At 35.2% G+C, this 26039-nt stretch overlaps 1 protein-coding gene across 2 annotated transcripts in view; it reads right to left on the reverse strand.

Moving 5' to 3' along the window:
* AKAP6 (A-kinase anchoring protein 6) overlaps positions 1–26039 on the reverse strand; it is a 571051-nt gene that overhangs the window by 45225 nt on the left and 499787 nt on the right. For both annotated transcript variants that reach the window (XM_088024647.1, XM_028114891.2), the window contains exon 13: positions 15019–15234. In XM_088024647.1, coding sequence (XP_087880773.1) covers positions 15019–15234 — 216 coding nt within the window. The remainder of the gene's footprint in view (positions 1–15018; positions 15235–26039) is intronic.

A 26039-nucleotide genomic window follows, 5' to 3' on the forward strand; every position in this document is an offset into this window, starting at 1 on the left:
ATCTAACAATTGTAAATATCTATGCCCCAAACATGGGAGCAGCCAATTATATAAGGCAATTAATAACAAAAGCAAAGAAACACATTGACAACAATACAATAATAGTGGGGGACTTTAACACCCCCTTGACTGAAATGGACAGATCATCTAAGCAAAAGATCAACAAGGAAATAAAGACTTTAAATGACACACTGGACCAAATGGACTTCACAGACATATTCAGAACATTCCATCCCAAAGCGACGGAATACACACTCTTCTCTAGTGCCCATGGAACATTCGCCTGAATTGATCACATCCTAGGTCACAACACAGGTCTCAACCGGTACCAAAAGATTGGGATCATTCCCTGCATATTTTCAGACCACAATGCTTTGAAACTAGAACTCAATCACAAGACGAAAGTTGGAAAGAACTCAAATACATGGAGGCTAAAGAGCATCCTACTAAAGAATGAATGGGTCAACCAGGAAATTAAAGAAGAATTAAAAAAATTCATTGAAACCAATGAAAATGAAAACACAACTGTCCAAAATCTCTGGGATACACCAAAGGCAGTCCTGAGAGGAATGTATATAGCAATACAAGCCTTTCTCAAGAAACAAGAAAGGTCTCAAATACACAACCTAACCCTACACCTAAAGGAGCTGGAGAAAGAACAGCAAATAAAGCCTAAACCAGCAGGAGAAGAGAAATAATAAAGATCAGAGCAGAAATCAATGAAATAGAAACCAAAAGAACAGTAGAACAGATCAACAAAACTAGGAGCTGGTTCTTTGAAACAATTAACAAGATTGATAAACCCCTGGCCAGACTGATCAAAAAGAAAAGAGAAATGACCCAAATCAACAAAATCATGAATGAAAGAGGAGAGATCACAACCAACACCAAAGAAATACAAACAATTATAAGAACATATTATGAGCAACTCTATGCCAGCAAATTAGATAACCTGGGAGAAATGGGTGCATTCCTAGAGATGTATCAACTACCAAAACTGAACCAGGAAGAAATAGAAAACCTGAACAGACCTATAATCACTAAGGAAATTGAAGCAGTCATCAAAAATCTCCCAAGAAACAAAAGCCCAGGGCCAGATGGCTTCCCAGGGGAATTCTATCAGACATTTCAAGAAGAATTAATACCTATTCTCCTGAAACTGTTCCAAAAAATAGAAATGGAAGGAAAACTTCCAAACTCATTTTATGAGGCCACCATTACCTTGATCCCAAAACCAGACAAAGACCCCATCAAAAAGGAGAATTACAGACCAATATCCTTGATGAACATGGATGCAAAAATTCTCACCAAAATACTAGCCAATAGGACCCAACAGTACATTAAAAGGATTATTCACCATGACCAAGTGGGATTTATCCCTGGGCTGCAAGGCTGGTTCAACATCCGCAAATCAATCAACGTGATACAATACATTAACAAAAGAAAGAACAAGAATCATATGATCCTCTCAATAGATGCAGAAAAAGCATTTGACAAAGTACAGCATCCTTTCTTGATCAAAACTCTTCAGAGTATAGGGATAGAGGGTACATACCTCAATATCATAAAAGCCATCTACGAAAAACCTACAGCGAATATCATTCTCAATGGGGAAAAGCTGAGAGCTTTTCCCCTAAGGTCAGGAACGCGGCAGGGATGTCCACTCTCACCACTGCTATTCAACATAGTATTAGAAGTCCTAGCCACAGCAATCAGACAACAAAAAGAAATCAAAGGCATCCAAATTGGCAAAGAGGAAGTCAAACTCTCACTCTTTGCAGATGATATGATACTTTATGTGGAAAACCCAAAAGACTCCACCCCAAAACTGCTAGAACTCATACAGGAATTCAGTCAAGTAGCAGGCTATAAAATCAATGCACAGAAATCAGTGGCATTCCTATACACCAACAACAAGACAGAAGAGAGACAAATCAAAGAGTCGATCCCATTCACAATTGCACCCAAAACCATAAGATACCTAGGAATAAATTTAACCAAAGAGGCAAAGGATCTGTACTCAGAAAACTATAAAATACTCAGGAAAGAAATTGAAGAAGACACAAAGAAATGGAAAAACGTTCCATGCTCATGGATTGGGAGAACCAACATTGTGAAGATGTCAATGCTACCTAGAGTAATCTACACATTCAATGCAATCCCCATCAAAATACCATCCACTTTTTTCAAAGAAATGGAACAAATAATCCTAAAATTTGTATGGAACCAGAAGAGACCCCGAATAGCCAGAGGAATGTTGAAAAAGAAAAGCAAAGCTGGCGGCATCACAATTCCGGACTTCCAGCTCTATTACAAAGCTGTCATCATCAAGACAGTATGGTACTGGCACAAAAACAGACACATAGATCAATGGAACAGAATAGAGAGCCCAGAAATGGACCCTCAACTCTATGGTCAACTTATCTTTGACAAAGCAGGAAAGAATGTTCAATGGAAAAAAGACAGTCTCTTCAACAAATGGTGTTGGGAAAATTGGACAGCCACATGCAGAAGAATGAAACTGGACCATTTCCTTACACCACACACAAAAATAGACTCCAAATGGTTGAAAGACCTCAATGTGAGACAGGAGTCCATCAAAATCCTAAAGGAGAACACAGGCAGTAACCTCTTCGACCTCAGCCGCAGCAACTTCTTCCTAGAAACATCACCAAAGGCACGGGAAGCCAGGGCAAAAATGAACTATTGGGATTTCATCAAGATAAAAAGCTTTTGCACAGCAAAAGAAACAGTCCACAAAACCAAAAGACAACTGACAGAATGGGAGAAAATATTTGCAAATGACATATCAGATAAAGGGCTAGTATCCAAAATCTATAAAGAACTTATCAAACTCAACACCCAAAGAACAAATAATCCAATCAAGAAATGGGCAGAAGACATGAACAGACATTTTTGCAAAGAAGACATCCAAATGGCCAACAGGCACATGAAAAAGTGCTCAACATCGCTCGGCATCAGGGAAATCCAAATCAAAACCTCAACGAGATACCACCTCACACCCGTCAGAATGGCTAAAATTAACAAGTCAGGGAACGACAGATGTTGGCGGGGATGTGCAGAAAGGAGAACCCTCCTACACTGTTGGTGGGAATGCAAGCTGGTGCAACCCCTCTGGAAAACAGTATGGAGGTTCCTCAAACAGTTGAAATTAGAGCTACCATTCGATCCAGCAATTGCACTACTGGGTATTTACCACAAAGATGCAAATGTAGGGATCCGAAGGGGTACGTGCACCCCAATGTTTATAGCAGCAATGTCCACAATAGCCAAACTGTGGAAAGAGCCAAGATGTCCATCGACAGATGAATGGATAAAGAAGAGGTGGTATATATACACAATGGAATATTATGCAGCCATCAAGAGGAATGAGGTCTTGCCATTTGCAACGACGTGGATGGAACTGGAGGGTGTTAGGCTGAGTGAAATAAGTCAATCACAGAAAGACATGTATCATATGACCTCACTGATATGAGGAATTCTTAATCTCAGGAACAAACTGATGGTTGCTGGAGTGGTCAGGGGTGGGAGGGAGGGGGTGGCTGGGTGATAGGCATTGGGGAGGGTATGTGCTACGGTGAGCGCTGTGAATTGTGCAAGACTGTTGAATCACAGATCTGTACTTCTGAAACAAATAACGCAACATATTTTAAGAAAAAAGAAAAAGAAGAAGATAGCAGGAGAGGAAGAATGAAGGGGAGTAAGTTAGAGGGGGAGATGAACCAGGAGAGATGATGGACTCTGAAAAACAAACTGAGGTTTCTAGAGGGGAGGAGGTTAGGGGGATGGGTTAGCCTGGTGATGGGTATTAAAGAGGGCACATTCTGCATGGAGCACTGGGTGTTATGAACAAACAATGAATCATGGAACAGTACACTAAAACAAATGATGTAATATATGGTGATTAACATAACAATAAAAAATTAAAAAAAAATTCTTAGGACTGACCAACTAATAAAAAATAGTATATTAGCGGAAATTACCGTGTTGTCATTGTTTATATGATTCTTCTCGTATTCAATTCAAAAAAGAATTCCAGGAAGTATCCAATATAAAGGAAAAATAAGACTATTGGGGGGGGGAAGGTGAGGCAAGAAATTATATCAATAAACCTTTTAAGAGCTGTGAAAGAGCTTAAAGTCCTGGAGTCACATATGCATGGATCCAGATCTTTTTCCTCCCCTTACTAGTTCTATGACCTTGGGTAATTTACTTCATCTTTCAAAAAGTTAGTTTCTTCATCTACAGTTGTTACAAAGATTAAATGAGACAATGGATGAGAAATGGTAACTCAGTGACTAAGACAAGGTTCCATATTGCTAGCACATAACATAACAGCCCCATCCTTTAAGTGACTGACACTTATACCACTTAGCTTTTTAGAGGGATATTTGACAGACCATCAGAAAAATTAACATAAGAAAATAAAATAAACTGAGAAACACATTTCCTCACAATGTATGACACCTTGTTTTAGCAACATTGGGTTTCCCTGAAAGAACTGGTCTATACTAGACTGAACCTGTCTGGTAAAGGTTTATTGAGATGACATTTGAAAAAAGAAATACGACATTGACTCTGGAGCCAAAATACCTAGGTTTGAATGCCAGATCAATTACCATACACCACTGGAAAACTGGCCTTCTTAGTACAAATTTCATGTAAGTCAGGAGTTTCTTTGAAGCATGTACCCTCAAGTACTTAAAGCAAATGTTTAAATAAGTATCAATGAAATATCAGTGGTCAACTAACTCACATGGAAGCCCAAATTCTCTCTTCTTTATTTTTCTCCTAGTATTTTGAAAGGGAAAATGCTTACTTAGTTCTCTTTTTTGAGATTCTCCATAAAATATTACTGCTTTTCCTAGACCAGTTAGATATGGTTAATACTTAGCAATTAAAACTTCTTCAGAGGTACCTGAGTGGCTCAATTGGTTAAACATCTGCCTTCGGCTCAGGTCATGATCCTGGGGTCCTGGGATCGAGTCCTGTGCCGAGGCTCCCTGTTCAGCAGAGAGTCTGTTCTTCCCTTTACTCCTCCCCAGGACTCATAAGCTCCCTCTCTCTCTCTCTCGTAAGTAAATAAAATAAAAAAAAAAACCAACTTTTTCGTATATCACCTGTGATAATGAAGAAATTTGATCCATAATTTCCTACAATGTATTGGAAAAGTGGGATGACCTAATTTCAAAATCCAATAGACTTGATTTGTATTTATAAAACTCCTGCTAATTTACTTAATTAAAGCAATAGTGGATGCATATGCAACATTCATATCATTAAAAAAGGCTTCATCTTAAGGAGAGAATTTAGAATGCTGATTCAGGACACTGACTCTGGAGCCAAAATTCATAGGTTTGAATGTCAGATCAGTTACAAACTAGCTGGGTAACTTTGGAAAAGTCGCTGAAACTTCCTTTGCCTCAATTTTTTCTTCTGCAAAATTGAGAAGATAATAGTACATATATCTTATGGTTATTAAAAGTCTTAAATGGGGGTGCCTGGGTGGTTCAGTCTGTTAAGCATCTGCCTTCAGCTTGGGTAATGATCCCAGGGTCCTGGGATCAAGCCCCACATTGGGCTCTCTGCTCAGTGGAGAGCCTGCTTCTCCTTCTCCCTCTGCCTGCTGCTCTGCCTACTTGTGCTCTCTCTCTTTCTCTGTCAAATAAATAAGTAAAAATCTTTAAAATAAATAAGTAAATAAAACCCTTAAAAGACTGATCTCAGGATCTTGAGATCAAGCCTCAGGTCAGGCTCATGCTCAGCGTGGAGTCCAGTTAGGACTTTTTCCCTCTGTCCCTCCCTGCCTGTACTCATGTGCATGCTCTCTCTCTCTCTAAATAAATGAATCTTTAAAAAAGTCTGAAATGATTTAACATGTAACAGAAAAGGCCCTGATACCTATTAAGTGTTATTATGTTAGCTATTATTATTATTCTTGTTGTTGTTATTTGGTCCTTCAGAAAAGTAATGCCCCCCCCCTTTTTTTTTACTTACTTCAAAGTAAGGATACTCACTGACAGGCTTCAGGGTAATCTGTCAACCCATTTGTAATTACATGTAAAATTCTGTATATGCCCATGTATTTTTTAAAGTTTTATTGAGATATAATTGACATAAAATACCTGCATGCTTAAAATGTACCATTTTATACATTTTGACATTTGAATACACCCATAAAACTATCACTACAATTAAGATAATGACTATATTCATCATCCACAAAAGCTTCCTCTTACCCTTCATAATTCCTCCAGTGGTAACAAAGATTTTACCCTATAATTTTTTCCCTTTTTTTTTTTTTTTTACATTTTACAGTTGGGTGTACGATCCATTTTGAATTCATTTTTTGAGTATGGTGCAATGCAGAATTCAATTTCATATTTGTGCATATATTCAATTGTCCCAGAATCATTTGTTGAGATATTACCCTTGTAATTGCATTTGCACTTTTGTCAAAAATCAATTGACCATTTATGTGCATCTCTATTTCTGAAATATCTATCCTATTCCATTGATGTATTTCTTGGCCTTGACACTAATGCCGTACTCTCCTGACTACCATAGTTTTATTATAAGTCTTGAAGTCAGGCTGTGTAGGTCCTTCAACTTTATTCATCTTTTTAAAAATTGTTTTGGCTATTCTAGTGCCTTTGCATTTCTATATAAATTTTAGACTTCAGCTTATAAACTTCTACCAAAACATGACTAAAAATTGCATTTGAATTACATTGACCCTATAGATAAATCTGGGGTGAATTTATATCTGAACAATATTGTGCCTTCTGATCCATGAACACAGGATAGTTCATTACTCATCTAGTCATTTAATTTCTGTCAGGAATATTTTGTAGTTTTCAGAGTATAGGTCTTCATGTATTTTGTTAGATATATCCCTAAGTATTTCATGTTTTTGCTGCTATTATATATGATACTGTTTTTTAATTTCAATTTCTGGTTGTTCATTGACAGTACATAAAAATACAATTGTATATTGGTCTTGTATACTATAGTCTGTTAAAGTCCTTTACTAGGCCTAGGATATTTTTTTGGAGATTCTACAGCATTTTCTACATAGATGATCATGGAGTCTGTGAGTAAAGTTAATTTGGCTCCTTAACTTCCAAGTCGCATGTCTTTAATTCTTTTTTTTTCTTGCTTTATTGCACTGGCTAAAACTTCCAGTGCAATGTTGAATAGAAATGGTGAAAATGGACACCCTTGCCTTGTACCTGATAATAGAAGAAAAGCATTCAGTCTTTTATCATTAAATATGTTAGCTCTAGATTATTTGCATATGCCCTTTATTAAGCTGAGAAAGTTTCTACTTTATTCTTAGGTTCTGAGTTTTTATAAGGAAAAATGTTAGATCTGATAAGTGCTTTTCCTGCAACCACTGTTATAATCTTAGAGTTTTCCTTTCTTATTCCATAAATATGGTGAGTTACACTGAGTTTTTTCAAATGTTAAACAAATTTGGCATTTCTAAACCTCACACTGTCATGATGTATTATCTATTTTATAAATTGCTGATTTCCTTTGATAAAATTTTGTTAGGAATCTCTATCTCTATTCATGAGGGATATTGGTCTGTAGTTTTCTTATAATGTCTTTGTCTGGGTAATACTGTCTCAGAAAATGAATTGGGAAGTATTCTTATTAAATTTTCCTGGAAGATTTTGCATAAAATTAGTACTATTTCTTCCCTAACTATTAGGAAGAATTCACCCATAAAGCCATTGAGGCCTAGATTTTTCTTGTAGGGAGGTTTTTGACTGATGTTCAATTTACTTAGCAGATATGGAGCTATTCAGGTTGTGTATTTCTTCTCGAATAAATGTTGGTAGCTTGGAACTTTCAAGTTTTTCTCCTTTTTATCTAAACAGTTGAATTTAATGGCATAAAATTATTCATAATATTCCCTTCATATTCTTTTAATATTAGTAGGATATGTAGTTATGTCTATTTGGTATTCCTGATGTTGGTAATTTGTTTCTTTTTTCCTTTCTTCCTGATCAGTCTTGATAGAGTTCTCAAAAAACAGCTTTTTGTTTTATTGATTTTTTTCTCTATTATTTTTCTGTTTTCAATTTCAGTGACTTCTGCTCCAATCTTTATTTCCTTTCTTCTACATAATTTGTATTTAATTTGCTCTTCTTTTTCTAGTTGTATAAGATGAAAGCTAAGATCATTATTTTAATGGCAAATTTTTGTGGCACAAATTTTAATATTGTTTTCTATTTCTATTCAGTACAAGCACTTTATAATTTCCCTTTTCCATTTCTTCCTTGTCCACGAATTGTATATAAGTGTGCTATTTAGTTTCCATATATTTGAGGATTTTATCAATATATGTCTTTTATTTATTTCTAAACTAATTCCATTATAATTAGAGAGAATACTTTGTATGATATGAACCCTTTTAAATTTAAGACTTATTTTGTGGCTCACAAAAGAGTCATTTTTGGTAGATGTTCTGTGTACATTTGAAAAGAATCTATATTCTTTTGTTGTAGGATGGGTTGTTTTAAATGTCAGAACAAGTTGGTTTATGGGGTGTTTATGGTTTTTATATTCTTACTGATTTTTCTGTCTGCATGCACTATCAATTATTGAGGAAAGCTGTTGGAATCTCTGTCCAAAACTCAGTATTCCTGTCTTCTTCCATTTGTATCAATTTTTGACTTGTGTAAAGTCTGTTATTAGAACATAAATATTTAGTAGTGGTGTATCCTCTTGATTAATTAGCATCTTTATCATTAAAAATGTCATTCTTTATATCTTGTAATATCTTTGCTCTGAAATATAATTTGTTAAGTATTAACAATTGTGTTAGCTTAAAGTATATTTTTCCATACTTTTAACCTATTTTGTCTTTATACTTAAGGTGGGTTTATTATAGGCAACATATAGTTCAATCTTGCTTTTTTCTTTTAATCCAATCTGACAATTACTGCATTTTAATTGGGGTTTTTAGTCCATTTATATTTAATAGAATTACTGATGTGGTTGATTTACTCTTCCATCTTGCTTGTTTCTCTTTGTAACACCTGTTCTTTATTCCCATTTTTCCTCTTTTCCTGCATTGTGTATATGGGTTTTTAATGATTTCATCTTGCTTCCCTTGTTGGAGTATTAGTTACAGTTTCTTCTGTTTTTAGAGAGTCACAGTATATATTTTATCTTTTCAAAGTCTATTTTTAAGTGATATTATATTACCACATGTAGTATAAGAACCATTCAACTGTATAGTTCCATTTCCTGGCCTTTGTGATATTGTTGTCTTATGTTTTACCTCTCCATGTGTTATAAATCCCACAATACATGGTTACTGCCTTTAAACAACCTAATTACCAATTAAAGAGATTTAAATAATACAAAAAATATTTCATATTAACCCACATAGTAACCACTTCCAGTGCTTAACATTTCTTTGCACAGATTCAAGTTTCCTGCTGATATCATTTTTCTTTTGCCTGAAGTATTTCTCTTAACATTTCTTGTAATGCAGTTCTACTGGTGATAATTTTTTTCATCTTTTGCTGTCTGAAAACCATTTTTATCTTCCTCTTTGAGTATTTTCTCTGTATATAGAATTCTTCGTTGTTATTTTCTTTCAATTCTTTATAAAGATGTTGCTCCACTGTCTCCTGATATGCACTGTTTCTGAAAAAGAAGTCTGCTATAACTCTTAATAATGTTTCTGTTTTCCCTGGATGCTTTGAAGACATTCTCAGAACTGGTTTTAATCAATTTGATTCTGATGTCCCTTGTTGTAGTTTTTTTTCATGTTTATTGTGCCTAAGGTTTGTTGACACTATGGATCTATAGTTTATAGTTTTCATCAAATTTAGAAATTTTGGGCCATTATTTCTTCAAAAATTGTTTGTCCTTATGTCCTTTCTTTTAGGGGTTCCAATTACATATATATATTAGGCTGCTTAAACTTGTCTCACAGCTCACTGATGCCATGTTTTCTATTTTGTCTTGTTTTTCTGTTTCATTTTAGACAGTTTCTACTATTGTTTTCAGGTTTATGAATTTTTTCTTTTTCAATGTATAATTGGGTATTAATACCATTCCATGTATTTTTCATCTCAGTTATTATAGTTTTCATGTGTAAAAGTTTGATTTTAGGCAGATAGATATCTTCAATGTCTCTAATAAGCGCAATATTTTTTTCTAGCTTCTTAAACATATGGAATGCAAGTAAAATAACTTTTAATGTTCTTGTCTATTAATTCTATAGTCTGTGTCATTACTGGATCTGCTTCTATTGCTTAATTTTTTCTTCCTTCTTATCAAATATATTTTACTTCTTTTTTGCATGCTAATCGCTTTTGACTAGATGTTAGATACTAAAAATTTTACTTTGTTGGATCCTGGGTACTTGTATGCCTATAAGTATTTTTGAGTTTTGTATCAGGATGCAGGTTAATGATTTTGAAAGAGTTTCATTCCTTTTTTTTTTAAGGTTTACTTATTTATTTGAGAGCGAGAGGGAGTGTGGGGGGGGAAGAGGAAGAGGGCAGAGGGAGAGGGACATAGAGAATCTCAAGCAGATTCCCCAGTATGGAGCCTGAGGCATGGTTCGATCTTACAACCCTGAGATCATGACCTGAGCCAAAATCAAGAGTCGGACGCTGAACCAACTGAGCTACCCAGGTGCCCTGAAAGAGTTTGATTCTTTCAGTTCTTGCTTTTACAGTTTTGGGGCAAGACTAGAATGGCATTCATTTAGTCTTAATTTTACTCCATTACTAAGGCAAACCATACTCTGGCACATGCCCTGTGAATATGAGGGTTTCTCCTGAGGCTGATGGGAAAAGGAACTATTGCCAGCTATGTGTGAGCTCCAGGAATTGTTCCCTGTAATTTTTTTGGATGGTTCCTTCTGCTTAAGACCTGAGAGGATCCCTCTGCAGATGTCTACAGCTCTCTCTCTGTAGCTCCCTCCTCTCTAGTACTCTGCCCTATAGCAACTTTAGCTGCCTTGGCCTCCTCAGACTCCCAGACCCGTCTCTTCTGCTCAGCGACATTGCCAGGTTCTGCATAGACTTCCTTTCTGTACACTGTGCCCTGGAAACACTAGACAGAAATGTGGGTAACCACTGAATCACTTCATTCATTTCACATCTCTTCATTGCCTCATAGTCAAGGTTAAAAATTGTCATATTGTCCAGTTTTTTAGTTGTTTCACATATGAGGGTGAATCTGGTCCCTTACTTTATCTTGGCTGAAAGTGGAAGTCTGCCGATGTATTATTTTAAGCGGAAGAAGGCCTACAGCCTTCATCAGGGAGTTATGGTCTTTTCACCAAAAATCAGGAAACACTGTTCTGAGTGGATTTATAGATTATGGGTAGGGATTCTTGTTGTTAGTATGGACTGTCTTACATATTTTAATTTTCATCTATTGTAGGAAGTGATATTTAAACTGTTAAAGTAATAAAAATTTTGGTTCTCTACAATACATACATAATAAATTTGGAATGCTATTTTGGCAGATGGGATGACTTAACGTAATACAAATGGGTAGTATTGTCAGTCAGGAAATAGGCCGGAGTCAATGAAAGGTGTAAAAGGAACAAAGTTCAAGTTTCTTTGGCTCACAAAGAAAGAAGGGAGGAGACTAGGAAAAAAAAACAACATACAAATCAAATGAAAATTAGAATTAAAGCTTCAAAAGTATGGACAGAGATCAATTTTACAGGTAACACACACACATAAACACACAAAAGTAAGTCTGGGCAAAGAATTTAAATATATGAAGAACAAGTATAATGTCAAATAATTATGAAATTTCAAAATCTTGATAAGAGAGAAAGATGTTTTTGGGAATTTAATACAAGATCTCTTGCTTTCTTGCAACTTTTAAAAAAGAAATAAATATATTCATTATTTACCTAGTTAGGGGTAATAGAGAAGTCTGTTTGACATTTATACACTTACCTGAATTTTTCTGAATATTATGGAAAGGTTTTCCATATTTTTGTCAGTGTTAACTATAAGAGGGAAGGCAGTAATTACCTGTGAATATTACCTCGTCTCTAGTTATTTGTACATTTGTATTATCTTTCTAGCTATGCTTTTTCAGAAGGGGGAAGGGATCTTATTCACTTCTGAATATCTAATATTGACTACTATAGAGCATCACATAGAGGAAGTTCACTTATTTAACAAATACTATGAAGTACCTATTAAATCCTAGGTACCACGTGGGACTTTAGGAATGCAAAGGTGAGCAGAAATTGGCTATGTGGCTGCTTTTGGCAGATCACTGGAGAAGACTAATAGTAATCAAATCATCACACAAACAAATATAAATTGAACAATAAGGAGCACTGCATGTATGATTAAGTGACATCGCTTATATAAGCTATTTCCAAAGTGACTAATGAAGAAAATTCTATAATGTGGTGATTGAATCAGAGCTTCTAATTCTCAGTATCAGAACCTAGTCCACATTTTTAGAACCCACTTTATCCAATACCTCATACAGAATTTCCATAAGAAATAACTTTTAAAGAAAAGAGTATACCACAGGGTACTTCACATCATGTTTTAGAACTTGGAAGCATTGTCTCTATCAGACAAAAAGAATGGTCAGAAGGTTTCTTCACGGTCTCATGAAGGTGAATATTCTTATGGAAATGTAACAGTACTCAAAGCCATTTTGTGGGAACATGAACACCAATAATGAATATAGATATAACTCTAAACTAAATGCCAGAATAAAACAAAATTTATGACATAAAGCATGTACTCATTCATTTACCAAATATCCATCAAACATCTACCATGTGCAAGTATGTCCCAGGCCTTGGAAACCTAGCAGTGATAGTCCCTGTGCACACGAAGGGGGTGGCATGAGGGTGGAGAGACATATGATAGAAAGCAAACAGACTACTTAGACACTTCTGATTCTCTGTATTGGCAACCTCCCACAGTGGTCAAATACTTGCCTGCCCATCAAAGCAACTTGGACTCTTTATCTAACCAACAGAGATCAGAAGCAAGAAATATCTCCAACTTAATGAGGTACGCTGTGCTTACTGTATTGTTGGTGTTAGTCCCATTCTCTTCTATTCTTTTCTTGACAGTTATTTTTAACCTTGTTTAGCACAGAAGACCGTATTTGCTACCTCCATCATTCTAAACAACCTACACATTCAGCAGCTAACTTAAAGGAAAGGGGAGACTTTTCTCTATCTGCAATTTATATCTACTTCTATATATTATCTTGAGCCTCTAAGAAGTAGCCAGGGTTTTAAAGTGAGAGCTTACCTTTACCACAGAAAATGTCTACATCTAGTCCACAGAGATCTAGTCCTGTATCCCTGATCATATGATTTCAAATAAATCCCCAAAGAAAGCCATTTTTGTCTCCTCCAAAGGAGTTTGAATGCTTCCCAAATGTCAAAGCTTCTCCAGGTGCAGATGGTTTTTGTACAAGTTTTATTATGGTTACTACGGCGCTTAAAGGCTTCAAACCACAGAATAAAAAATAACCTCTTTTGCCTTTCCCAACACTCAAAAAGAAAGAAAGAGTGAGAGAGAGAGAGAGAGAGAGAGAGAGAGAGAAAGAAAGAAAGAAAGAAAGAAAGAAAGAAAGAGAAAAGAAAAGAAAGAAAGAAAGAAAGAAAGAAAGAAAGAAAGAAAGAAAGAAAGAAAGAAAGAAAGAAAAAGAAAGAAAGAAAGAAAGAAAGAAAGAAAGAAAGAAAGAAAGAAAGAAAAAGAAAGAAAGAGGAAAAAGAAAACACTCCAGCTAAATAGCTTCAAAACAAACAGGTCATTTCAAGAAAAGACATCCAATTATACAGACTCTGATTACTGGTAATAACTTGGAAGTTTTAAGAAATTTAACAACTTCAGCTCAAAACAATTAAACTGAACTGTTAAGGATAAAATCACCCCCTAGACTCAACATAGCTACAGCTGCAGAAAGAGTAGGAAGGCTTTACTGATCCATTGTCCCTTCTGTTGCCAGTCCCCAATGCCAAATGAATCAGATAGCAAATATTAATGCTTTCTTAAAATCAGAATTCATAGGAGAAGGCTGGTTTTTTTTGTCCTCTTTTTTTCTGTAGCAAGATTGTTACATTTGATTTTTCAATTTTGAATCTCGGACTTTTCAAAGACATAGAACTGATAACATAAACACATAAGAAAAACTTTCCATTCCATGTATGTATGTATGTATGTACTTCATTTATGTAAGTCAAACATGAGACTTAGGCCTACAATTAATGGACATTGACTTCAAGGTCATTTGAGGAACGCAATCATTTTCTCAATAAAACTTTTCCCTTAAGGATATAGAGGTTTTCTGGACAAGGCCTTGTTCTATATTATTATTAAACAAGTCTAGTCACATTTATTTCTTTCATTGTAGCAACAGCTTGAACTTACAATTAACTTGGAAAATTCTTAAAAGGGATCCCTACCCCTACCTTGAACACTGCATTAAAATTCAAAGAGGAAACTTGCTACCTCTCAGCAACACACCTCTATTAGAAGGAGCTCCAAGAAGGAACAGTGGAGTCTGTTGAATAAATAGTGTTGACTCATCATGTAATGAAAAGGTAAGCAGTATACTTTATGTCATTACCTTATCTGTAGAGCATACACATTGCTACATATGCTTTGAGAGTGGAAAGCCACCTTGAAACAAAATCTTCATGGGGTATTGTATGATTACAGAATATCATTGGTGAAGGAATGATTGAAGGAATTAATGGCTTAGTTTGGTAAGATTAAGAGAAATCTTCATGTGATTTTTTTTGAAAGACAATGAGATACACTGAAACACTTCTTATTAGTAGGCAAATAAATCATTGTGCTATAACAAAGGAAATTTCGTTGAGTGGTTGAAGATACCTATCCCTTTAGTTTGCAAAACCACTTGTAAGATGAATACATTTTCCAAGCCCTGAAATATCTTTTTTCTGAGAAAAATAAGAGACCATTATGCTTAAAAGAAAAAAAAATCACTCACAGACTCCTTTCCCATCTTCTTTCGTAGCCGTGTTTGCCACTGGACAGCTTGCATGACAATGGCTTCCCACCTTCTTTCAAGATTTACAATGATCAGTTGCATGGGCTGGTGGTCTGCGTTCAGATTGCAAGTCTCCCGGTCATCTAGAAGATGCTGGCATAACCGCAGGACGGAGGCCACTCCACGACGTCGCTGCTTGATTTCACCACAGAGCGACTGCAACAAAGAGAGGGATTGATCCATGGGTGTTTATAGAATGGAATTCCCTAAAACATGAAACGCCTTCTTCCACAATAATTTCAAATTGTAGTGATATACTTGGCAATGAACAATAAGACAAGAAGGGCTCTGGAGTTGTCTTTAGATTGGAGACCTCCTATTGATACCCAACTCATGCCAAAGAATTTAGCTGCATCCCATTCCTCTTCCCTTTTTTCACTGATTTGTCCATCTAAAATGCTGGGTCCCACCTTGACACCTAGGTGATTAACAATTTATAACTTAATGAAATAAATCATGTAGGTCATGGGAATGCCAAACAGATTGACATGCTTTGACTCCAGGTCACAGGAAACACAAAAGATAGAAAAGTGCTCCGAAAGGACATGGAATTTTCCCAAATTTACTCCTAGATTTTTTGGAGCCAAAAGTTCAGTTTTCTACTGGCTGGGAAAAAGTTAAATAAGATTGCCAAGAATTTTGATACATAACATCTATTATTGGGGGAAAGAGGGATAAGCAACATTTCTCTTCCAAAGCTTGATTAACAAAGCAATAATGTTCTGAAAACAGAAATTAGGATACCGAATTATTACTGCACTATTTGTTGGTTGCTGTTTCCTTTAATAGACATTCACACAATTTAAGAAGGATATGCAGGCATCAAAATAGCATTTTGCTCCCAGAAGAATTTGTATTGCTGCAGTGACCCTAAGCTGAACGATTCAAGCAAAATCGTGGGTACACATGTCTAAAAATATTATATCTTTTCTTTGCCTGCGGATAGTATGTAAGTGATATTTTAATTCGAAGCCTTCAGGAGAAATGATGATTATATCCACAAACATCACTGAATTACTAATCTCCTTCAACTGCTACAATTGGACTGCTCTAACAGTTAACAGATTGCGTATTAATCAACAAGGGTAAACAAGACAATGCAATTTCATTTAGTGCGAGAGTTTTAATGCCTAAAAGTATCTGTGCTTAAAATGTTAATCTAGATAAGGCTTCATTAGAAGAAGTCTTAAAATGATTAAGTGCGGTTCATTGAAATGTACACAGAGCGGTAGTAGATCAGCAGGTGGACATTTCATACAGATGTTCTGCTTATTGATATAATACATGCTATAGCCATTTAAATGACCCTAACTCAGTAATAGCTGAAATTCTATTATTTCTGTAATGAGAGAACACTGTACCTTTAATATTTCTGAATTTTAAATAAGGTGAATGACAAATTCCCAAACCTCTATTTATGGCAAAATATGACTAGGAATTTTATTATTCAATTTATACCAGTGCAGCATTTTTAGTTATGTTTCCTGAACTTACCCTTATTTATTTTCCTAGCATTCATTATTATTTTCCTACATAACTCCTGATATAACCACTATGTCTGACAAATTTCTTTACTGATGCTATTCATTTGTTCAGTGCTGAATGAGGAGGAAACCTCTGGATATTCGAAGATAAAACGAGGGCCGACTAAAGCAAAAAGCATTGTTTCCACCCCCTCCTCCAATACAGCCCTAAATGCATTCTCTCTCTTTCTCTCTGTGTCTCTCTGTCTCTCTCTCCCTCTCTCTCACACACACCCCCTTCAATTTCCTCTCTTGCTCTAGAACTTGAGCAAGTCAAACTATCAAGCCAAATTAATTCCTGCCAAATTTCGGTCCCATATTAACACTTCAAGATAATAATGTAGCCAACTGAAATTGGTTGAAGTGAGTCCTGTGAATAGGAATATTGAGGATTCCATTTTTCATTTTTGTGTTGCTATAAATTTGTTTAAAATACAGGGTTAGGAAAATCAAAAGTGTTATTTCCATGCCAAAAAATGGGATCTTGCAAAACTCTCTTTGCAGTTGACTAGACTAATAACTGCATTCCTCAAGCCAGCAAAAAGTCCCAGTGTTTCTTAGCCAAGTGAAAATTTGCCAGGGACAGCACTAACAGTATGTGTGGGGTTAGAACGGCCTCACTGGTAACATTTACAAAGTAGCCCAAATGGGCTTCATTCACCTCACAGACACTTTCAAAGTTCTGAAACAGGACATGTGAGATCACCAGGGGAAATTTTCATAAAGGTCATTGGCCATAATGTTTTTATGAGTATCTAGAATGTATCCAGTATTTAAGTAACCAGATGATCCCCAACTCATATCTTAATGTGAGTAAGTCCAGGTAGTTTAAAAACCATGAAAGCTGTTTTTGACATTCAATATCAGATTTGATGGACTGTTAGCATTCACTATCTAATTTTTAGATCTTCACAATCTTACGATTTTCTTTTTTACTTTAAATATCCAAAGAACTTAGTCTATATCCTGGATTGATAATTCATCCTATATGCACACGGGGAAATAACACTACTTTAAAAAGGAGGTGAAAATAGAGAATTTTAAATGGTCAACATATTTTTTGACACTTTTTTATATCTAGGAGATATAACTGATAAAATAACATTCTTCTACATAAATGGGTTTCCATGACAACCATTAAAATATACATATTTATTTATAATCACAAACATACTAAATAACACCAATGCATTTGCTGGCAATGTTTCTTAGAATCAGTAGCTTACATTATTTCTATGATAAACTATGCACAGAGAAATGTTGAATATAACTATACAGGAACAAATAAGTATTGTAACTATTTCTAGCTTACATTTTCAGAGGAAAGTACTTTAAAACAGAAACCCAAACTAAACAATCTAAGACAGGCACTGAAATAAGATAAACTCATCCCTGTCTCTCAGACCTCCTCAAATGTACATTACACCTTCCAACTGCTAGGCACTGTTTCAGGCACTGAGGCTTCAAAAAGGAGCAAGTTACTGCTCCTTCTCTCCAGCAGCTGAGGGTCTGTGGAAGGTGCACTACACAAGTAAGTGTGGTAATGAGAGTGACGTAGAGAGAGACGGTTTAACAGAAGTTCGTGCAAGTTGCTATTGGAGGAGTTGGTGAAATCTTCAGGGAAACAACGTTGAGGCAGATGGTCTAAGCTGAATGGTTGCAGTTCTCAAGACAGAAGGGTCGGGAAGCAAGTGTCCTGGGGCTGTGGGGGCACCTAGTGTGTCAGGGAGAAGAGACAATGAAGCAGCTGGATGGGAAGTAAGGAACAGAAAAGTTTGGAATGCTTTTCATTATTGTCAGTTTGGAAGCATTTTCCTTGATATCTCATGAGATCATGTGGGTTCCCAAGCATAGTCATATTGCATTCACAGAAAAGTACAGAGATAAGAACAGTCAAAGGAAATCTAAAAAGAAAGAGAAAACCTCCACTAATGATCAATATGTCTAAGAAAGAGATTCCAAATGCTTTTGTATGTAGTTGTCCTATTATTTGGTAATTGTTAGGCAATTTCTTCTCACAAGACTACCTCTGTTCGTACAGAGGTCTTTGTCTTGTATCACTTCAGAATTCAGTTGTTGGAATATGGTTTAGGTGTGCTGCATTTAAATTTCTGATGAACTTTTTATTTGCTTTATTTTACATTTCTACTCAATTTCTTCATGTTATTAAAAAGGCAGGCTTGCTATGAGAAATGTTCTAGAAAAGTAAAAATTTAAATTTCTAAGTCAATTTTTTTCCCTTTACAATAATCGGATCTCCAACCCTCTAAACATCTTTTTGGACATGCTGCAATAGCGTTGCCAACAGGCGGGAGGTTTTTATATCACACTTATAAACTGTCAATCTGGTTTTCAATTCATCAATGGTCATGCAAAGGAGTGTTTTTGGTTTATCTGGGGGGTTTTCTTTCCTTTTTTTTTTTTTAATGGGGGTTTTTCTTTTTCCTTTCCTTTCTCTGTCAACCTTTTTGACTATTTAAAGCACTCTATTATTAAGCCAAATGTGATGTAACATCACTTTTGACACTGGCTTCAGTTTAACACTATTAAAGGTAAGACTTCCAATATTGGTATTTTATTTTTCATTATATATTAAACATAAACATATATATATATACACACACACACATACATATTGTACAACATGATTATAATTTTCTTGCATACCCATATTCTTGACATTAAACAACAGTGTCATCTACTATCACAAAAGGATATAAATAAGCTTACAAAGAACTATAATTAGACCAAAACCCAACTGCACAATAAGTAAAATGTAAGAACCAAATAGAGAAAAGAGAGATGAGGAAGAAAATACAATTTTAAAACTACCAAAACTAAGCATATGTTAAAACAGAGAGAGAAAAACTCTAGCTGAGAAAACTCCAAAGCAATTTATTTCTATATATCTTACATAATTATATTCAGCAGGTTAATGTAACATCATTAGGTAGGTCAATCTGAACAAAGTGATAGGACCTCAGGTGATCTGTCAACTAAAAACCATTTACAAAGCAATTCCATCTTTAAAGTCAAACCTAACTTTATTTTCTATTTTTTTTAAAGATTTTGTTTATTTATTTGACAGAGAGAGACACAGCGAGAGAGGGGAAACAAGCAGCGGGAGAGGGAGAAGCAGGCTTCCTGCAGAGCAGGGAGCCTGATGCGGGGCTCGATGCGGGGCTCGATCCCAGGACCCTGGGATCATGACCTGAGCCGAAGGCAGATGCTTAACAACTGAGCCACCCAGGTACCCCTAAACATAACTTTATTTTCTAGATTGATCAATTGTTTAACAATATCTATTGAGTATGCCCTCTCTGTGGCAAGCACAGTACAGAAATTTCAACCTGCATATATGGATACATACCTGCCTTCGATCTAGTTAGAGTAAGAAAATAACAGAAGGGAAAAAAGTGAAAAAGACAGGCAAGTTCTTCTGGTTTAAATATTCACAAGTAAATAGCTCCATCTCCTGTGGCAAGGGTTTCCCACACTTTTTCAAGTGTTTTTCTTCTTTTTTGCACTTTCTGTATTGTACCATTTTAATTTCATGAGGTGGGCAGTGGTTTTCTCTTCATCTGCTACCTGTGACTAGATGTGTGGAGCAAAGGTTCTCAGGGAGTGTTCCCGGGCCAAGCAGCATCAGCATCACCCATGAACTGGGAAATGCCAATTCCCTAGTGCTTCTCCACATCTTCTGAATCTGCAACTTGGGGATAGGCCCCAGTGAGCTACAGTTTAACAGACACCACAGGTGTTTGTTTGAAAACACTGGCCTACAGGAAATGGAGGAACTTTGTTTTACAGATAAGAGAATTAATCCAGTTGAGCAGTTTTTTTTTTTAGAAGTATAAAATGGAAGCTACAAGTTCTAATTCTGAAGTCACACTGTTAGCCAAGAGCCCAGAGACCATGCCCATTTAGTGATCAGTTATTTTTTTGTTACTGAATTACTGAAAGAAAATGAATGAATGAATCAATCAATGAATAGATTTTTTTGACTAGAGGTATCTTTATATTATTAGTACTTGCTTGATGATCTTCAGGAATTTTAAATATAATTATTAAGAATGATAATAATGGGGGTGCCTGGGTGGCACAGTTGGTTAAACGTTGGACTCTTGATTTCAGCTCAGGTCGTGATCTCAGGGTCTTGAGATCAAGCCCCATGCTGAGGCTCCGTGCTGAGCACAGCGTCTGCTTAAGACTCTCTTTCCCTCTCCCTCTGCCCCTCCCCACTGCATTCTCTCTCTAAAATAAATAAATAAATAAATCATAAAAAAAAGAATGATGATATATTAGGTTCTTTGAATTCCTATTTGGTATTTTTTATTATTTTTATTAATTTTTATTAATTTTATTAATTTATTAATTAATCCTTTTATTAATTTTATCAAATTAGTCACTTAGTAATGAATGACTAATACATATGGCATTGTGCTAAATTAAATAGAAGCTTCTCTCAGAAAGTGTATATAGTGAAACAAAACCATGATGATTATTTGGAAGGTACAAGGCATCAGATGCAGGGAATGTTAATGCTGCAGCCATGGTCTAATAAGAACATACAGCAGATGGGAAAAATGAGAGGCAAGACTGGTACCTCTGTGAGTCTTCAAAAGACGCTTTTACCTAGTTGATTCGGGATTATTATTTTGGGGCAAGGTTGACAGAGATCATATGGATAGTATTTCTCATAGTAATAAATATTTATTAAGTATCAATTAGGTACCAAACTCCATACTTTTCATTATAGGATTGGAATTGGTAAATAAGAGGAATATAATAAGATGTGGTACCTGTTTTTAAGTGCCTGTGATTTGACTGTCAAGAGAAGACTCTGCCTCTTCAAAGTAAAAAAAAAAAAAAGGCAAAGGTTTTTGATAAGACCTAACCCATCAGGTTGTTGTAAGTTTTAAATGAAGTAAACATAGGAGTAAATCTTCATTACTTGTGGATAGGCAATGGTTTTTTAGATAGGACATCTAACGTAGAAGTGACTTCTGACTTCTTAGGCAGTCATTTCTTAGATATGACACCAAGAGTACAAGTGACTTTTGGACAACTTAATCAAAATTAAAAACTTTTGGTCTTCAAAAGACACCATAAGAAAAAATGAAAAGACAACCCACAAAATGGGAAACTATATCTGAAAGTCATATATCTGATAAAGGACTTGTATCCAGAATATATAAAGAACACTTAAAGTTCAATAATATAAAGATAAGTAACTCCATTTTTAAAATGGGCAAAGTATTAAATAGAAATTTCTTCAAGGAAAACATACAACTGGCCAATAAACATATAGAAAAATATTCATCATCATTAGACATCAGGGAAATGTAAATCTAAACCACAACTACATACCACTTCACCTGCAGTATGATTTTAGCACTAGGCTAAAATAAAAAGACAGAAATCACAATATTGGCAAGAATATAAGGAAATTGGAATCCTCATGCACTGTTGGTGGGATTGCAAAGTAGTGCCATTCACTTTGGAAAATAGTATGACATTTCCTCAAAAAGTTAAACATAGAACTACCATATGGTCCAGCAATTTCTCTTCTAGGTAAATGCCCAGAAGAATTGAAAACATACAACCATACAAATATCCATAACCACATTATTCATAATAGCCAAAAAGTAGAAACAACCCAAGTATCTATCAATGGATGAATGGATAAAAAAATGTAGTATATCCATACAATGGAATATTATTTGGCAATAAAAAGAAATAAAAGGGGTGCCTGCCTGGTTCAGTCAGTGCAGCATGTGACTCTTGATCTCAGGGTAATGAGCTGTGAGATTGAGCCTTGTGTTGGGCTCTGGCTCAGCGGGGAGTCTGCTTGGGATTCTCTCCCTCTTCCTCTGCCCTTCCCCCTGTGCTCTCTCTCTCTCAAATAAAGAAATGTCTTAAAAAAAAAGTAATGGCTATAAAATTCCCTAAGATGGAGTCATAACTACAAACCTATAAATCTCAGTCAACAGATAAGACATTCTGCTATATGATAAAAATAATACAGTGCTGTTTTTAATATAGCTGTCCTACTTCTAGAAATGTCATAAAACATAAACAGAAAAGTATACATAGAAGAGCATGGATGTGGAAAAGGAGTTGAAGAAAATGTGGAAATTAAAGAATGTTAGTTAAGTCTAATTACTGCAGTGGTGAGTTTCATTTACCATCATATACATCTTATGAAATTGTAATCTATTGTGTTGTTGGTGTCAGTAGAAAAATGAGAAACATGACCTATCAATGTACTTCATGTACTTCACCAAAGATCATTCTAAGTTGGCTATATGTATATGAACCAACACAAAATTTTTAAAACATTATGTTCTCCTCGAATATTTAGTCAAGGATTTACCTGACTGCAAAATAATAACCAACAACCATTGAAGCTTATTAAATTGTTAGTGTACTATTCTGAGTATTTTCTTAGTTATTTTTCACTAATCTCATACATTAATGACAAACAATATTTGTGTATTTCTGTCTGCTATGTATTTTGTTAGGTATTTTATATGTATTGGCTCATTTAATCCTCACAACAGTACTATGAGATATATATTATTGCCATGTGCCTATTTTACAAACGAGGAAATAGAGACAGAGAGGCTAAGTAACTGACCAGAGCTAATGCAGCCAATAAGCAGCAAAGGCAGGATGCTAACCCACGCAACCTGAATCCCGAGCCAATTCATAAAAGCATTATCTACATTTCCTTTCATAAGAGAGCTGAAGAGGCTTGTAAAATTTCTCCATTTTCAGACTATTCTGGTCCCTGATTTCCAACCAGATGTGGCCATAGCCATAAAGTTACTGTTTGAAAACACAGCCAACAAGTTCTTCAGTATACCTTTCAGGGGTCTATCTTATACCCATTTCTAGGCCATTGTTAAAAATTAGTAATCTATGTAATTCTTAAACCCAGGGTGGTTGTGATAGCAGAGATGGAAAAAATACTAATTCATTCACTGAACAAGTATTTATTGAACACCTATTATAATGGGCACTGTTCTGAGTGTTTGAGATGCATCTGTGAACAAAAGAGACAAACTTTCTACCCACAAGGACCTCACAGTCCACCAGACAGTGGAGGATAATCTCTCTTCTGAGAAAAATGTAAGTTATATAAATAATCAAAAAGAGATTGAACAAAAGTAGGAAACATTCATTAGGCAAATGATCATCCAAGTTTCCAGCAGAGGGTCAGCAAATCTTTTGGTCCTGATGGCTCCATTCTTAAGCCAATTATGTGCTTACCTTAACTATATCTAGTATATAAGTATTGCAAATAAGACTTTCCATCCAGGAATTGTAAAGAGGTAATTCTTTAAAACAGCAAAAAAATTAAAATACCTCAAGTGAGGTATGAATGATGACATCTGCATATTTCAACTGATTCCAAACTTAAAAGACAACATCAACTGATATAGGAACTCAGCTCAGTTGCAAACCCTGGGACTTAATCTATATTGAAGCTAAATATTCTATAAGCATGCAGCGAAGTGCAAAAAATAGCAATTGAAAAATGACATGATTAAATGGCACGACATGCAATCATTTGCTCTCAATTATATCAATGTATCTTCTTCATTTCTGGGAGTCAGGCAGAAATATTGTTTTTTAAATGCCTCTATTAAATTGGTCACCAATAATAAAATAGATGAGAGTCCTAATAAGCTCATTTACATAACATACATCATACACTACAAAACTATTCTCTCCAAACAGTTTTGCTCATAGATTTGTCTCCTGGTTGTCATGAGTCTTTGCTACATTAGCAGATTTCAAAAGCATAATACTGCCTTCAGAACCATTTGTAGAAAAACGTTTACGAAACTTTTCTAGTTAACCCTTGGCAGGATCCTTATTGCTAATTATGGAAAAGGTATTGATATAATATCTTGGCTGTCACATTTTATTATGGTGATGGTAGAAGCAGAATCTAGGTCTGACATTTTGGAAATACCATCTAATTGCAAGTTAGAAACAGAGAATGACAGTTTTAAGTAGATTATAACTTCTTTCAAAATAACAAGCTGGTTTATTTAATGTAAAAGCTGGATTTTAAAAATAGCATTAAAGACTCCTGAATTGGTTTACCAAGCACAACTCTATCAGCTTCTTGAAGAAGGTCTGGGATGTGTGCCAAAATAGTTTCAAAACTGTACATGACAATATAAGTCTAGATTCTAACACCAAACAATTTCTTATAACCATTTAAAATCAAAATATTTCCAGTGAATACTTCTATTTTTTAAGAAAAATCATCTCCCCTCTGTTCATCTGGGCAACAGACAATTGAGGTCCAAAGACCAGTCACCTTAACCTCCATAGCCTAAATAACCTGACCTTTGACCCAGAAAAAAATCTAACTTCTTCTTTCAGTCTAGCATCCTCACCAATGAAGCTGAATCATTAAGGGCCACCAGGACTATTAGTTAATACTGCCAATTCTTGGATGAATGGTGTCATCAAGGGAAAAGCTAATCATTCTTTTACAAACACTCATTTGATGTTTTAGTTGTTTGTACTTTCATGTGTTGAGAATTTTTAATTATATTTGGAAAGGAATATTTCTATTTCTATTAGCTATGTTTTTTAGCTGTGGACTAAAATATAATAACCATTCTAAAATTGCAGACCCTCACTGTGTTATTCCATGAAAGCTATTGTTATCCCTGTGTGGTATTCTTTAATTTTTTTTGTGACTTTCCCCCCATTAGGTAAGTACTTTTAAATATGTTTGTTTTTAAGAATCAAGCTCAGTGGTCATGTGCTTAGTTCATATTCACATGTAATTAGTAATTTGTTATATACTTCCTTTTCTAAATTAAAAACACTATTAAAATTCCAGACATACAAAACAATATGAAGATTAAGTTACTCTAAAGAAAACTGTAATAGCTTACAGATTGCTTGTATCATTACTAAAATTCTGGTATCTATTACAGAGTCTCCCTGGAATAAAGAATGCACTTTTGGCAATAATCTTTTAAAAACATGTCCATTATTGTTAAGATGCTAAACTAGTCTGCAATTATAGGAAGGTAACTTTTAGCAATAAGGGGGAAAGGGTGCTGGATATAAATGCAACTTAGCCATTATACTACAAAATACCTTTTCTTAAAATTCCACAATCACTCTTTTCATAAGCAGATAAGGCATTAATTGCCATTTATTTTTACATTATTATATTTTGAAATCTATTTACAACACCCACTGTGCTTTTTATCTCTTATTAGATTCCATGGGAATCATTTCAAAGTAATTCTGGGGAATGAATAAAGGTGATTTTCCTCCTCTAGATTATCTGCTGATCCCAGCTACCTGAACTCATCTGCGCGTTTAATGAATGTTGGGTATTCACCGGCCAGGTCAAAGGAATCAGGACAGTCTTGAGGAAAGAAAGAAAAGAATTCT

Source organism: Eumetopias jubatus, unplaced genomic scaffold (genome assembly GCF_037043125.1).
Source record: "Eumetopias jubatus isolate StellerSeaLion01/CBP00866 unplaced genomic scaffold, mEumJub1_p1.0 scaffold_7, whole genome shotgun sequence".
Classification (NCBI taxonomy): Eukaryota; Metazoa; Chordata; class Mammalia; order Carnivora; family Otariidae; genus Eumetopias; species Eumetopias jubatus.